Source organism: Cervus elaphus, chromosome 30 (genome assembly GCF_910594005.1).
Source record: "Cervus elaphus chromosome 30, mCerEla1.1, whole genome shotgun sequence".
Classification (NCBI taxonomy): Eukaryota; Metazoa; Chordata; class Mammalia; order Artiodactyla; family Cervidae; genus Cervus; species Cervus elaphus.
Genome location: NC_057844.1, coordinates 33,487,005 through 33,503,681, shown reverse-complemented (window position 1 = coordinate 33,503,681; position 16,677 = coordinate 33,487,005). Strand labels below are relative to the sequence as shown.

Here is a 16,677-nt window from a genome sequence, read left to right as displayed (position 1 = left end):
CTTTGCACAGGCTTTCTCTAGTCATGTGAGTGAGGGCTTCTCACTGCAGTGGCTTCTCTTTTTGTGGCACACGGGCTCTAGAGTGCACAGGCTTCAGTAGTTGCAGAGTGTGAGCTTAGTTGCCCTGCAACATGTGGAATCTTCCCAGACCAGGGGTCAGCATATGGGATCTTAGTTCCCGGACCAGAGATCAAACCTGTGTCCCCTGCATTGGCAGGCGGATTCTTAACCACTGGACTACCAGGGTAGTCCTGGTCTGAGACTCTTGACAATGTATGTCAAGACAGGTCAGTTCTGGGCATGAGAGCTTCTCCAGATCCCAAGGCTGACTAGGGGACCACGCAGGAAAGCCAACAGCGAGAGAACCGAGAATCTTGAACTCCTACAACTTTTTAATTTCTTGCTCTCCTCCTTGGTGAGCTGATGATTTTCTATAGTGATAAGTGTGATTCCTCTTTCTTTACTTTTGTGTATTTAATATAAGTTTTTGCTTTGTGGCTACCATGAAGCTTACACAAAACAATTTATATTGGTAACAGTCTGTTTTAAGTTGATAAAAACTCAAGTTAGAGTGCATTTTAAAACTTCACACTTTTACCAACATGGGTTTGATCCCGGCACTGGGAAGATCCCCCAGAGAAGGAAATGGCAACCCACTCCAGTGTTCTTGCCTGGGAAATCCCATGGACACAGGAGCCTGGCGGGCTACAGTCCATGGGGTCACAAAGAGTCGGAGACAACCTAGCAACTAAAACAAACAACAACAGTGCTGTAGTATATTGATGTTGCAATTTACATATTTTTATCTTGTGTATCCATCAACAAATGGTTGTGGTTTTAGTAATTTTAACTACTTTTGTCTTTTAACTTTCACATTAAGTGAAGGTTTATAAGTGATTAAGCTCACCACCTTCACATCAGATTATTCTGAATCTGACTATTTACCTTTACCATTTAGATTTATACTTTCACATCTTTTCCTTTTCCTTCTTAGTGCCCTTTTGTTTTGGCCTACAGAAGCCCCTTTAACATTTCCTTCTCTCTTTTTGACTGTACTGGGTCCTCGTTGCTGCACGCGCACTTTTATCTAGTTGTGGAGAGTGGGCTCTCCTTTCTAGTTGCAGTGTGTGGGCTTCTCATTGCCGTGGCTTCTCCGGTTGTGGAGCATGGGCTCTAGGGCGCCTGGGCTTCAACAACTGTGGTGTGTGAGCTCAGTAGTTGTGGTGTACAGGCTGAGTTGCGCTATAACATGCGGTGTCATCCCGAACCAGGGGTCAAACCCATGTCTCCTGCATTGGCAGATGGATTTTCAACCACGGCTGCCAGGGGAGTCCCCCTTTGAAGACCAGTCTAGTGGTAATAAATGCCTTCAGCTTTTGCTTGTCTGGAAAACTCTTTATCTCTTCTCCACTTCTGAAGTATACCTCTGCTGAGTGAAGTATTCTTGGTTGGTACTTTTTTTCTCCTTCAGCATGATACCCTACTCTCTCTCAGCCTGGAAGGTTTCTGCTGAGAAATTCTCTCATAGCCTCATGGGCATCCCCTTCTGTGTCATGAACTTCTTTTCTTTTGCAGCTTTGAGGAGTCTCTCTTCATCTTTGATTTTTCACAGTTTTATACATATCAATATATATATACATATAAATACATATTTATATTTATATGTATATATTTATACATATCAATATATATATATATATTTCAGATGATAAAGAATCTGCCTGCAATGCAGGAGATCTGGGTTTAATCCCTGGGTCGGGAATATCCCCTGGAGAAGGAAATGGCAAGCCATCTCAGTATTCTCGCCTGGAGAATCCCATGGACAGAGAAGCCTGTTGGACTATAATTTGCTAATGAGTCTCAGTGAAATATTTTAGGGGTTGAATCTGATTGAGGCTTTCTTATGGCTTTATGTATCTGAATATGTAGATGTATTTTTTTTTAATTCTCTTGGGTAAATACCTAGAAATGAAGGTGCAGGGTCACAGGATAGGTGTTTGCTTAAACGGATTAGAATGACCAGTTATCCAAACTGATTGTGCGAGAGTCCTAGCCACTCTTCATTCTCATCACACTTGGTACTATCAATCATACATATTCAGTAGATGCCAAATACATGGATATTTGTTAATCACCCCATTCATTTGCTTTAGATTTGCCTGTACTACAATGTTGCTTCCCCCTAGAACTTTTAAATATGCTTTTGGGTCTCTTTACCCAAGCCACACCATCAGTTGTTTTCCATCCTTTCCTTTAAGCCTAACAAAGCACTTAAATGTAGTAGGTATTCAGCATATTCCAAAGATTGATTCTTTGCCTTAGAAACCCCGCAAAAACACTCCAGATTCAGAGAATGCTGACTGGAAACTCCAGGTTACTCCCAGGCCTCCAGTGAAAGCCCAGAACAAACATCTGACATGGTTACTGAGTAGACCCGTGGTCCTTTCACTCAGGACAGCTCCCAGGTTATGTCAAGCAGTTGGAACTGATCTCTCTCTGGAGCTGGTGTGCATGCAGAGGTTAAAGTCTTGATGAGAGGAATGAGATTTCCTGACAAGATCCCTGCCCTGGGCATGGGATGTGAGGAAGAGGAAGTGAGGAGGACCTCAGGATTTGGGGCCAGGAAGCCATTGATTGAAAGGAAGACTGTGGAGGGGTGCAGCAGAAGAAGGGCCTGCCCTGCTGGGGATTCGATGCTCAAGATTCCAAGAGGACCTGGGAAACCATGGCGGGTCAATCCCCATACCCCTGGGAGGGAAAGGGGAGGAGGGGGAAAGAAAAGGGAAACAGGTTTTTCACAAAAATCAGGATAAAGGGAACTGCCTCACCTCCGTGCAGAGTCTCTGCGAAGTACCTGAACTCCACTGCTTTCCATCTCCCGAACGTCCTCCAGCAAAGTTCTGTGGCAGGTGTTTCTAATCCTGTAAGAGACGGAAAGAGAAAAGGGACATAACACATGCGCTCTGCACACTGGGAGTGATGGTTTCTCCCCTCCTGGATGACAGCTGGACACCCCTTGGCTACAAGCAGTGTGGAGGGATGCAAGGCAGCATGTCCTGTCTGCGTGTGAGCAGCAGCCCCTACTTTTCTGGAAACTGAGAGCATTACTGCTGCTGCTGTTGCTAAGTCACTTCAGTCGTGCCTGACTCTTGGCAGCCCCAGGGACTATAGCCCGCCAGAATCCTCTGTCCATGGGATTCTCCAGGCACGAATACTGGAGTGGGTTGCCAAGCCCTCCTCCAGGGGATCGTCCCAACCCAGGGATCAAACTCTCATCTCTTATGTCCCCGGCATTGGCAGGTGTATTCTTTACCACTGTGCCACCTGGGAAGCCCCGAGAGCATTACAGATTTGGACAATGTGAATTAGCAACCAGCCACCTCAAACACTGATGACTGACTGTGAGAGCCTGGATGTGTCTGGGTATGTGCTGAGCCTGCACACCACAAATACTGAGTCTGTGTGCCACAGCTACAGAATCGTCGTGCCGCAACGAGAGCGCTCACGTGACACACCTAAGATCCTGCGTGCCAGAACTAAGACCCAATGCAGCCAGATAAACAAATAAATATTTTTTTAAAATTTTTATTAATTTCATGAGTTCTTTAACATTTAAAGTGAAAGTGAAGTTGCTCAGTCATGTCCGACTCTTTGCGATCCCATGAACTACAAGCCTACCAGGCTCCTCCATCCATGGGATTTTCCAGGCAAGAACACTGGACTGGGTTGCCATTTCCTTCTCCATTTACATTTAAAATTACCTTCAATATTGGAGACAGGGATTTCTAACACCTTAGTCTTTTCCCCACCCCCTTTCTGTTAGATTTAGTAAAAAAAAAAAAAAAAAAAAATTGAGATCTTCTAACAAGACCTTCTAGAACTAACACCAAAAAAAAAAAAAAAAAAAGATGTCCTTTTCATCGTAGAGGACTAGAATGCAAAAGTAGGAAGTCAAGAGATACCTGGAGTAAAGGCAAGTTTCACCTTGGAGTACAAAATGAAGCAGGACAAAGGCTAACAGTGTTTTGCCAAGAGAATGCACTGGTCATAGTAAATACCCTCTTCCAACAACGCAAGAGATGACTCTACACATGGACATCACCAGATGGTCAGTACCGAAATCAGATTGATTATATTCTTCACAGCTGAAGATGGAAAGCTCTATACAGTCAGCAAAAACAAAACCAGGAGCTGACCGTGACTCAGATCATGAACTCTTTATTGCAAAATTCAGACTTAAATTGAAGAAAGTAGGGAAAGCCACTAGGCTATTCACTTATGACCTAAATCAAATCCCTTACGATTATACAGTGGAAGTGGCAAATAGATTCAAGGGATTAGATCTGACAGACAGAGTGCCTGAAGAACTATGCACGGAGGTTTGTGACATTGTATAGGAGGCAGTGATCAAGACCATCCCCAAGAAAAAGAAATGCAAAAAGTCAAAATGGTTGTCTGAGGAGGCCTCACAAATAGCTGAGAAAAGAAGAGAAGCAAAAGGCAAAGGAGAAAAGGAAAGATATACCCATCTGAATGCAGTTACAAAAAATAGCAAGGAGAGATAAGAAAGTCTTCCTCAGTGAACAAAGCAAAGAAACAGAGGAAAACATTAGAATGGGAAAGATTAGAGATCTCGTCAAGAAAATCAGAGATACCAAGGAAACATTTCATGCAAAGATGGGCACAATGAAGGACAGAAATGGTATGGACCTAACAGAAGCAGAAGAAATTTAAAAAAGGTGGCAGGAATACACAGAACTATACAAAAAAGATCTTCATAACCCAGATAACCATGATGGTGTGATCACTCACCTAGAGACAGACACCTAGAGTGTGAAGTCAAGTGGGCCTTAGGGAGCATCACTACGAACAAAGCTAGTGGAGTGATGGAATTCGAACTGAGCTACTTCAAATCCTAAAAGATGATGCTGTTAAAGTGCTGCACTCAATATGCCAGCAAATAGGGAAAACTCAGCAATGGCCACAGGATGGGAAAAGGTCAGTGTTCATTCCAGTCCCAATAAAGGGCAATGCCAAAGAATGTTCAAACTACTGCACAATTGCACTCATTTCACAGTCTAGCAAAGTATGCTCAAAATTCTCCAATCTAGTCTTCAACAGTATGTGAAGTGAGAACTCCTAAATGTTAAGCTATGACAAACCTAGACAGCATATTAAAAAGCAGAGACATTGGCTGCCGCGCAGGCGCGGCCGCCCCGGTGGAGTCGCGCGGCGACACCGGCGTAAAAAAAAAAAAAAAAAAAAGCAGAGACATTACTTTACCAACAAAGGTCCATATAGTCAAAGCTATGGTTTTTCCAGTAGTCATGTATGAATTTGACAGTTGGACCATAAAGAAGGCTGAGTGCCAAAGAATTGATGCTTTTGAACTGTAGTGTTAGAGAAGACTCCTGAAAGTCCCTTGGACTGCAAGGAGATCAAACCAGTTAATCTTAAAGGACATCAGTCCTGAATATTCATTGGAAGGACTGATGCTGAAGGTGAAGTTCCAATACTTTGGGCACCTGATGTGAAGAACTGACTCATTGGAAAAGACCCTGATGCTGGGAAAGATTGAAGGCAGGACGAGAAGGTAACAACAGAGGATGAGGTGGTTGGATGGGATCACCGATTCGATGGACATGAGTTTGAGCAAGCTCCAGGAGTTGGTGATGGACAGAGAGGCCTGGTGTGCTGCAGTCCATGGGGTCACAAAGAGTCGGACACGACTGAGTGACTGAACTGAACTGAACTGACCGAGAGGAACCAGAGATCAAACTGCAACATCCATTGGATCATAGAAAAAGCAAGACAATTCCAGAAAAACATCTGAGTGACTGAGTGAGTGAAGTCACTCAGTCATGTCTGACTCTTAGCAACTCTATCAATTGTAGCCTTCCAGGCTCCTCCGTTCATGGGATTTTCCAGGCAAGGATACTGGAATGGGTTGTCATTTCTTTCCTTCTCTAGGGGATCTTCCCCACCCAGGGATCAAACCCGCATCTCCTGTGTCTCCTGCATTGCAAACTGATTCTTTACCCATTGAGTGATTGGGGAAGCCCAGAAAAACATCTACATCTGCTTTATTGACTACGCTAAAGCCTTTGACTGTGTGAATCACAGCAAACTGTGGAAAATTCTTCAAGAGATGGGAATACCAGACACCTTACCTGCCTCCTGTGAAACCTATGTGCAGGTCAAGAAGCAACCATTAGAACTAGACATGGGACAACAAACTGGTTCAAACTGGAAAAGGAGTATGTCAAGGCTATCTATTGTTACCCTGCTTTCTTAATTTATATGCCGAGTGCATCATGAGAAATGCCGGACTGGATGAAGCAAAGCTAGAATCGAGATTGCCAGGAGAAATATCAACAACCTCAGATATGCAGATGACACCACCTTTATGGCAGAGAGCAAAGAGGAACTAAAGAGCCTCTTGATGAAAGTGAAAGAGGAGAGTGAAAAAGCTGGCTTAAATCTCAACATTCAAAAACTAAGATCCTGGCATCTGGTCCCATCACTTCATGGCAAATAGATGGGGAAACAATGGAAACAGTGACAGACTTTATTTTCTTGGACTCCAAAATCACTGCAGATGGTGACTGCAGCCATGAAATTTAAAGACACTTGCTCCTTGGAAGGAAAGTTATGACCAACCTAGACAACATATTAAAAAGCAGAGACATTACTTTGCAGACAAAGGTCCATCTGGTCAAAGCTATGGTTTTCCCAGTAGTCATATATGTATGTGAGTTGGACTGTAAAGAAAGCTGAGTGCAGAAGAATTGGTGCTTTTGAACTGTGGTGTTAGAGAAGACCCTTAGAGAGTCCTTTGGACTGCAAGGAGATCCAACCAGTCCATCCTAAAGGAAATCAGTCCTGAATATATACTGGAAGGACTGATTTTGAAACTGAAGCTCCAATACTTTGACTACCTGATGTGAAGTGCCGACTCATTAGAAAAGACCCTGATGCTGGGAAAGATTGAAGCAGGAGGAGAAGGGAATGACAGAGGATGAGATTGTTGAATGGCATCACTAATACCATGGACATGAGTTTGAGGAAGCTCTGTGAGATGATGAAAGACAAAGATGCCTGGCGTGCTACAGTCCATGGGGTTGTAAAAAGTCAGACATGACTGAGCAACTGAACAACAACAAATCTAATAATATTGGCTCAGACAATGAAGGAATCTGCCTACCATGCTGGAGACCCAGGTTCAATTCCTGGCAGGAAGATCCCCTGGAGAAGGGAATGGCTAACCACTCCAGATTCTTGCCTAGAGAATCCCATGGGCAGAGAAACCTGGTGGGCTACAGCCATGGCGTTGCAAGAGAGTCAGACACGACTGAATGTCTAACACTTTTTCAATCTAATATTTAAATGTTCTGGGAGAATTGGATTTGAAAGACCCCTATGTCAAATTTTTTTAAAGTAAAGAATGACTTTCTAATTTCAATATTTCCCTTCTAGTTCTTATTTTATCATTAATTCTTAATCTGTGATCATCTGGTGTCACCTTTTGTTTCCTGTAAAGTAGATAAGAGTTCCACACTGAAGAGTGACGAAATGGACCTCTTTTCAGAAAAAAATTAGGAACTTTATAATATTTCTACCAAATTTCCCTCTCATACATTTGATTCCATCTTTTTTTCCTAAATTGATTGCTGTTAAATCTCGGCATTTTCTCCCTTTATAAGCTCCATGACATTTAATATTCACAGGGTGGCATTAAACTAAGTGTTTAATTTGAGAGCCATACAATTATAAAGGATAATTAACTATGATAATATATTCTCTGGTTACCACTTCATTTATCAACTTACGATTTCCACGCTACATTTTGAATCAGGCACACAATCGGGACTATGAAAAAACCCAGCCAAAAGTGTGGACACATCAGAGCCATATTGACCTGCGAATAAGCAGAGATAAGGGACATTTAAATAAGAATCTTTTAGTTTGGCGACAATGAGTACAAAGAGCAGCTTTTAGTTTCCTCCCCTCCACAAAAAAAAAACAACTTGGAGATGTCAGGAAAGGTACGGATATGAATCCATATGACTGCAGTCATATGACTCTAGAACTACTAAATCAATTAAATAAACAGGTATATAAAGCCTAAATATAGTATTAACTAACTTAATACCTTCATTGAAACGTTCAAAATACAAAAACAGAATCTTGAAAGCAGCAAGAGAGAAGTAAATCACCACATACAAGGATCCTCAGTGAGATCACTAGCAGATTTATCATCAGAAATACTAATCAGGCCAGAAGACATTGAGTCCATAAATTCAAAGTGCTAAAAGAAAAATACTATCAAACAGAAACCCAGTTTCTGGCAAGACTGTCTTTCGAAAGTGGGAGGGAGAGATTTAGAGCACACTCACCTGTCCTGTCATCTCAGGAGCAACAGCAACAGTGGGCCAGAGGGAGGAGTAAACCGCAAAAAACCCCAGCCAAATCATTATGCTGCCCCAAATGGCGAAATGGGTAAACTGCAGACGGAAGAGTAGCAGAAATATTTCAGCCTCCTCTATTTAAAAGGACATTTTTAAGAACTCTATTAATCAGCTATCAAAATCCATTTGCCCAAATCATAAGTTCTCATAAGAATAAGTTGATCATTTTTCAATTTGTTGGTATTTGAGACTTCCTAACATCTTTCTCAGAATACTTTGCTATGAACTCAAGGCACCATTGTATGGCAAGTATCAAAAACAACTATACTTTGTTCACCCAAGCCAAGTGGTGTTCAGAGTCTTCAGCATAAAGATCAACTCTCAGTAGATGTGGTTCATTACAATTGGTGGGTGATTTAATGAGACTTGGGCTTCTGTCTGTTTATTAATACAAAGTTTTTCACAGTAAAAAATAATTTAAATACAAATCATTGAGAGATAAAATTTGAATGTATCATACTTGCTCCATATAACTGTGGAACAATGGCAGAAGTTGTGATCATTAGACTGACTCGAACTGGTAGGTTTTGTGTACGTATCAACAGTATATGCCATTCTGGCTGAGACTACAGCTGAAGTACCACTGACCAGGCCTGAGTCTGGGAACTGGTACCAGATTCTCCAATGATAGGTGCTAAAACAGTAGACCCTTCTGTGGATCTGTAATCTGTTGCTTTGAGCAGTTGGTGTTAGCAGGAGAATAGTGAGGAAAACGACTTAGCGGACCTGTGTTCTACCCTTGGCCACAGTGGGTACACCACTTAAACTGAGCAGGCCTAAGATATATTATCTATAATAAGGCAACTGGCTAGACTAGATCAAGTGTTCTTATCCTAATTGTTTTTGTTTAGTTGCCAAGTCGTGTTCGACTCTTTGAGACCCTGTATACTGTAGCCCACCAGGTTCTTCTGTCCATGGGATTTCCCAGGCAAGAAGTGGATTGCAATTTTCTGCTCCAGGGGATCTTCCTGACTTGGGAATTGAACTTGTGTCTCCTGTGTCTCCTGAATTGGCAGGAGGATTCTTTACCACTGAGCCACCTGGGAAGCCCTCTTATCCTAATAGGATTTTGGTTCTTTTCCTTAATATTTTGTTCAGAGGTTACTAAGTAATGAGCAGTATACTGAACAAAAACTATAGAGAAAAAACCCCAAATCTGCTACTTCTCCAAGTATATTATTTGCTTAGGAGTCATTTTCAAAGGCACTTTTTCACACTCCTTAAAAATAGCCTCTAACCCAAACAATTCTTTCTCTGATTAGAGTAAACAGAACTGGTCTCTTGAGGACTCTGTCTCATGATAACACAGATGATGGAGAAGAGGATCAGTTTGAGCTATGAACTTCAAAGTCTCCAGAACTGCAGTGAGTTTTCCTGTAAGAGTTCCCTTAGAGTCAGCATCATGTATCATATGCAATGTGAGGTATTCTGTGTGGCTTCGAGAGTATTTTCGGATGGGTCTCTGTTGGGATCATCACCTTCTGGAGGCAGCCAGCCCCCACTGCTGCTTAGAGTTGTGTTCTGTGTCTCTCTGCCCTTGCTCGCTTTCTGCACCTGATCGGTGGCTTCCAGCATCACCCTCCTCCCCAGTGAAGACACTGCCTCCTCAGCCCTCCCCATAGGCAGGGCAGCATCAGCGCAAAGGTGAGAAACAAGCCCTTCTCTCTCCTGCCTCCATCACCACTCCTTCTTAGCCCCCAGGTGAGCTGGAAGGCAGGAGCCCAATCCATCTTGGGCCAGAAGAGACACCTCGTGTAGTTCTAAGTGTGCTTTGGCCTTAGACTATTGCCTTATTCACAAATGAGGTTCAGTATACGCAGATGACAGAAGTGGTCTATGCTCCATTAATATGGTATAATACAATTAGATTGCCTTATAATTTGTAATAAAATGTTTTTTCTCATAACTCCTTGGTTCCAACTTAGTGTTGGGGTCCAGTAGGGATGGTGACAGTCAGAAATCTGAATTGATTGCATCAGAAAAGGAATATATCATAGGCTGCATCAACTTAGTTCTTCAAAAGTGACAAACATAAAAATTCATTTTCTCTCAGAAACTTTTTGAGTACAACTTGAGGCACAACTTATTTATAAATGTAAATATGTATGTGCAGATACACATACAATTTATTTAAACTATTGATGTCATAAAAACTAAAATTCTGCTTAATTTATCAGAAATTACACTTCTAATAGTATCCTGAGGAAATCATTACTCATATCTGTAAGTACATCTGTATTGATAACAGTATTGATTATATATCATTTACAGTAACTAAAGTTAAAACAATTTTCTAAAAATAATGCAAAATTTTTTAATAAATACAGTAATGCAAATAACAAGCACCCATGTGCTGAAACATTATTCCATCAATTAATAAGGCATAAAAATTGAAAACTTGGAAAAACATTAAAGATCTGTCATTAAGTGAAAAAAAGCAACTTGTAAAATATTAGGTACATTATAATCTTGTTTTTATAGAGGGGTGGGGGGAGACTACATAGAACAAAGACAAAGAAGCCAAAATGTCAACATCATTGACACTGAAAGGAATAAGCGATATGTATTTTCCTTTTTTCTGTATTTGCTAAATTCTCTCTTATCATTCTGTACTTGGATAATAGTGAATTAAGGGTCTCAATTAATGTCATGATAAATTGAATCTGTTTCAAACGTAAGGCAGGAAAATGAATATTCGACAGCCATTAGATGACTAGTATGCCTTTCCTCTGGTTTAAATCATCATTCAAACATGTAACACAAGAAGTAAAATGTGGAGACCAGGAAAAAAAGGCTTATTACTTTTCTGAAGCTGAAGAAGGACATCAGCATGCCAACAACTATACTATATTGAGGAAATATCTTAACAAATACTCACTTTATTCCAAGACAGCGTCTCCAAACCAGCTTTCAGACAAACAGTGACAACAACATACTGTGCAAGGCGCCAGGTGCAATGCGAAGGGAAAGAGATTGGAGAAAAAGTATTAAAACTTTCCATCAGAATCTGCACCTCTGCACCTGCTTCCTGACCCCTCACCCCATGGCTCTCCACCACGTCTGCTGAGCTGTGATGTCATTAGGTTGCTAAGTGTTTTGCTGCATTTTAGTAATAGAGAAAATGCTACACTTTTCAATAAGTGTTCCTTATTTGGCAGCTCTGTACCATATGATGAAAATCCCATGCTTATGTTTTCAGCTCTTCTATTTATATTCTTTATGAGCAGTGTGGAAGATCTGACTCAGATTAGAAGTGGATTACAATCTCTTGTGACTGTGCTGACCTTCAAAGCAAAAACTGCAAAACTATCATTTTGCTGACTAGATCAGAAAGTGTGATATGATCACGTCCACTGGCCTTGAACTATGGTGGAGAAGCAAATATTTCTATCACTAAATTTCTGCCAACTCTACTAGGGATAAATAGCCAAGGTTTTTCAAGATTCACAATACCCTCTGATCCAGAAATTACACTTCTGGAAATTTATCCTAAGATATAGTTACTCATGGGCACAAAGAATCATCTTTGCAGCATTGTTCATAGTGGCAAAGGATCTCAAACAACCTTCACATCCACTAGCTGAAGACTAGTTGAATAAACAATGGTGAGTTATCTACACAAGCAGCCCTGAAAGGCAGACTGCAAGTTATGTAATGACAAGGCAAGTTATGTAATGACAAGACACAGAAGAGTACCGCCTGCATGAACAACAACAAATGTATATGCATTTCACGTTTCTAGAAACATAAATAATGCAACCATTATAACAGTGCCTTCTTGAAAATCACTACTGTCACTAATGCTTTAATTGTTTCATTAAACACTAGGAAAAGTGACAATCTACATGGATGATCTTACCGTATATATAAAATTTCCAAGAAACAAATAGTCTGTAGTGTAACCACCTTGCGAGACCATATCTGAAAAGTGAAAAAGTTATTTTTTAATCTTTACAGAGTCTGAAACATAGATTTTTTTAAATTTATTTTTACTAAAGGTACCCACACTGGACACCAAAACTGTTTATCAATTATTGGTCACATTTCTCAAGTGCTCTGTCAGTGACAACAATGCTAACTTTGCCTACCACAATTGTGATATTTTTTTCCTTTTCTTACATCCTCCAAAGATAGATTTAGAAACAAATAAATAAATTGCAAGGATTACGTGAATGTGATTATTAAACCTAGTGTCACATGCCTCTAAACATCTAGCAGAATCTATAAATCAAAAGCCCAGGGACTTCCCTGGTTGTCCAGTGGCCAAGACTTTGTACTTCCAATGCACGGGGCCAGGTTCAAGTCCTGGTTGGGGAACTAGATCCTACATGCCACAACCTAAGACCCAGTGAAGCCAAATAAATAAATAGATAAGAATAAATATTTTTTAAGAAAAAGAAAGTTTTTTAAAAGCAATCCAATTAGTGACACCAAGTAGCAAGACAGGGATTTTAAGGATTTTTGTCATCACATTTTTCACACTATTTCTTCTCCAGGATGACTAAAATAATAAATCTAACATATAACTTAAAGTTAAAATAGAATTTCATATACTTTTTAACTATTCTTAAATCTGCTGTAAACTTACAAATTTCATTCTAAAGGGTCAATATTATCTCAAGATTAGGATAATTTCTTAAGATCTTCTTTACACTTTTAAAAATTCTCAGTAAATATTGGTGGACCTGGTCCTGGTTGATATAGAAATTTTTAAGTGCAAATCCCTGACCCTTAACCCCAATTCAGGTAGCACACCCATATATTTAAGGCTCACTTATTTTCCTGATTTATGTTTTCTTCTGATTTAGAACTCACTAAAACATGCAATGTCTACTCAGTTGCTCAGTCATGTCCGACTCTTTGTGAGCCTTTGGACTGCAGCCTGGGCTCCCCTGGTAGTGCTAGTGGTAAGAACTTGCCTGCCAGTGCAGGTGACGCAGGAGAGGCCGGTTCCATCCCTGGGTCGGGAAGATCCCTTGGAGAAGGAAATGACAACCCACTCCAGTATTCTTGCCTGGAGAATGCCATGGACAGAGGAGCCTGGCCGGTTGCAGTCAATCAGTGCACAAAGAATCAGACATGCTAAGGACACATACAACGTGTATGAAGTTGTATATCAAGGTTTCAATTTTTTTTTGTTTAAATATTAATGATGTTGAGCACGTATTTATTAGTTATTTGTCTATGTTCTCTGGATAAATGTCTATTAAAATCCTATGTACATTTTTAAAAATTGGGTCATTTGTCATTTTATGTTGAGTTATAAATCTTCTCTATTTACTCTGGATACAAATCTTTTGTTATCTGTAACTTGTGTATCCTTTGCTCCATTCTGTAGATTGCATTTTCACTTTCAGCTAATTTGACACTTTCCAGCTATTATTTCCTTGAATAATTTTTTTTTTCTGCTTCATTGGTTTTTCTCCTCTTGTTCTGGTATACTCATTGTGCTTCTGTGGGTGTGCTGAAAGGCATCTCACATTCTCTAATGCTCTGTTCATTTTTCTTCACTCTTTTATCTCTGGTCTTCAAATTGTGCTGTGCTAAGTCACTTCAGTATTGTCCAACTCTTTGAGACCCTATGGACTGTAGTCCAGCAAGAATACTGGAGTGGATGGACATGCCCTCCTCCAGTGGATCTTCCCAATTCAGGGATTGAACCCACGTCTCATTACATTTCCTGCATGGACAGGTGGGTTCTTTACCACTAGCACTGCCTGACCCTTATTAGCTATTGGTCTAACTTCAAGTTTGCTAATCCTGTTTTCTTCCAGTTCAAATCTACTGTTGAGCCTCTCTAACACATTTTTCGAGTTTTTGGTCCTTTTCAACTCCAGGGTTTTCATTCAGTTCTGTATCTATCTCTTTCCCTGGTTCTCTCTGGCAAATCAGTTGGCCTATGATTTAGCTTGTTGCTAATGAAGAAGGGCTACTGTTTTTGAGAGAATCCTTAGACTTGAACTTTCCCCCACTTTGTTTTGAATAGTCATCTTATTTGGGAAAGAGTTTTGGAGCTCTTTTTTACCACTGGTAAAATCTTGGACCCAGTACTTTTGTGCTAGTGGTCTAGCACAAAGCCACCAGTCTTCTTGGGCTTGACTTTCCCAGAAATTCCCTGCCCTATGAGTGAGTTGTGATGAGAGTGACCAGGGCCCCAGTGTTCTTGGCCTGTCGTGCATGGGGTAGAAACTCTGTCCCGTGAATGTTAGTTGCCCGGGGGAAAGGGAGCTCTATCTCGGCCACACCCATCAGAAATCTGGCCTCTTCAGAGTTGGAGGGATGAGAATGCTGGTGGGCTGCCCTTCCTGTGAGATGGGAACCCTTGACTGAGAGCTGACAGGAGCAGTAGTCCCATATTCCTGTCCACACCTGCTCGGAGTGGACCTTTCATCCGGCCAGGCTACCGTGGGGAAGGGAGGGAGAGGGTCATGGCTCAAGTGATGCAGGCTCTTGATGCTCTTACTGAGTTACTTAGTAGACTGATAATCTTCCTTGCCTTTTGGATAATTTTCAGGGAATTTACAGAGTTGTGTTTTTATAGTTTTGCAGCTTTGGTTTTTTGAGGGTGAGGAGCACATCCAGGGAGCTCTTCACACTATCATTCTGAAAGTGGAACTAACTCTTCGTCAGCGTGTTACTTTGCTATATTATCATCACTTGAAAATTTTGCTCATTTTTTTTTTTTTTGCTCATTTGTTTTATAAGGAATGCCCTTAGCAATATAATGGCAGATTTATTTTTTTAAATACAAATGGACATAAATACACACAACCAAGGCTCAATTAAACAAAATATATGCCTAAGATTAGGACATGTTGCTAGTACTATCCAATAAAAATTAGATCTGTTTAAAGGAAAATAATTATATTTCACACCTTAATTTGTGGCTATGAGCCCATTACACATCAGTAACACACTTCATAAATATATCTCCTACTTCTGGATCTACTTATACACAAACCAGTTTGGCAAAAAAGTTCACGCATAATGTTATTTGGAAAACTGTATGTCCGGAAAAGGAGACCTAGTCCAATAATAAAATATAAGGTTAAATTTCTATATGGCCTGCTGGACTTGTTACAGTTTAAATTGAAGCATAAAGTTTGAGAAATGAAAGCAATAAATATAGTAGACAAAAGTTTCAAACTCACTAACAGAGGGAACCTATGACTCAGTAGAACTGTTGTGCTTTCTACCAGACATCCTGACTCAAATATTTATTAAAAATTAACAATAAAAGCACTAAGTTACAATTTATACATATCAGAAGCAAGGAGAATGGGCTCTAAAGGCTATCTGTTAAATGTTCAAACTACAATCTGTTAACCAGATTGCACTATTAGTTTAGGTGAACATATATGAACCCATATTTTTAATCCTACTTTTGCTTTCTTCAGTTCTATCTGTGGACACACACACACAGAAAACAATGAAGTTACTACCATGCTCCAGCATTTTTGCAGGCAACCAGAAGAGAATGAATGAATGGACAATAGCATTTATACTTTGAATCCAAAGCACCTAAAAGAAAACAAAGCAAGAAAATCAAGATAGTATCCAGGTCTAACTCTAAAAATATGTTATAAAGTTATGCTATATGTTATAAAGTTTATTTGCTGTGTGAAACACAGTTACAAAGCTAAAATGTCTTTCTGGAGACTAAAAATTTCCATGTCTTTAGTCTCCTTTTAAAAGAAATGACTGTGAAATTATAGGGTAATATCATTTGAAAAACAAATTTAATAAATATAAATATGTAGAATTCAAAGATAATGTATTTATTATAAAAACATATAAAGGCTTTAATTATCTAGCAAAAAAGAACTAATCTAAAGAAATAATTAAAAATACTTTCAATCTTTAAATTATAGCATTTAAAATATAATTTAATATCATATTTTACATGATACACCCTGTATTTTTATATCTATACCCTGACTGTGGTCAAAATAATGTTTAATATACCATATACAGGCATACCTCAGAGATATTGCAGATTTGATTCCAGACCACCACCATAAAGCAAATATCATAATAAAGCAAGTCACGTGATTTTTTTAGTTTCCCAGTATATATAAAAATTATGTTTACACTATACATAGTCTATTAAGTATGCATTGTCTAAAAATCATGTATACACATCAATGAAAATGCTAGCCATCTTCTGACAATACAGGTTTGCCACTAAAGTTCAATTTGTAAAAGAAAA

The 16,677-nt window shown here is 39.9% G+C and overlaps 1 protein-coding gene across 1 annotated transcript in view; it reads right to left on the bottom strand.

Annotated features, from left to right (window-relative positions):
* Positions 1-2,824: 2,824 nt before the first annotated feature.
* Positions 2,825-16,677, bottom strand: part of LOC122686664 (phospholipid-transporting ATPase IB-like) — a 69,460-nt gene continuing 55,607 nt past the window's right edge. The window contains exons 28-33 of the mRNA XM_043891866.1: positions 15,911-15,989; positions 12,328-12,389; positions 11,347-11,403; positions 8,397-8,504; positions 7,830-7,918; positions 2,825-2,921 (exon numbers count right to left, since the gene is read on the bottom strand). Coding sequence (XP_043747801.1) covers positions 2,825-2,921; positions 7,830-7,918; positions 8,397-8,504; positions 11,347-11,403; positions 12,328-12,389; positions 15,911-15,989 — 492 coding nt within the window. The remainder of the gene's footprint in view (positions 2,922-7,829; positions 7,919-8,396; positions 8,505-11,346; positions 11,404-12,327; positions 12,390-15,910; positions 15,990-16,677) is intronic.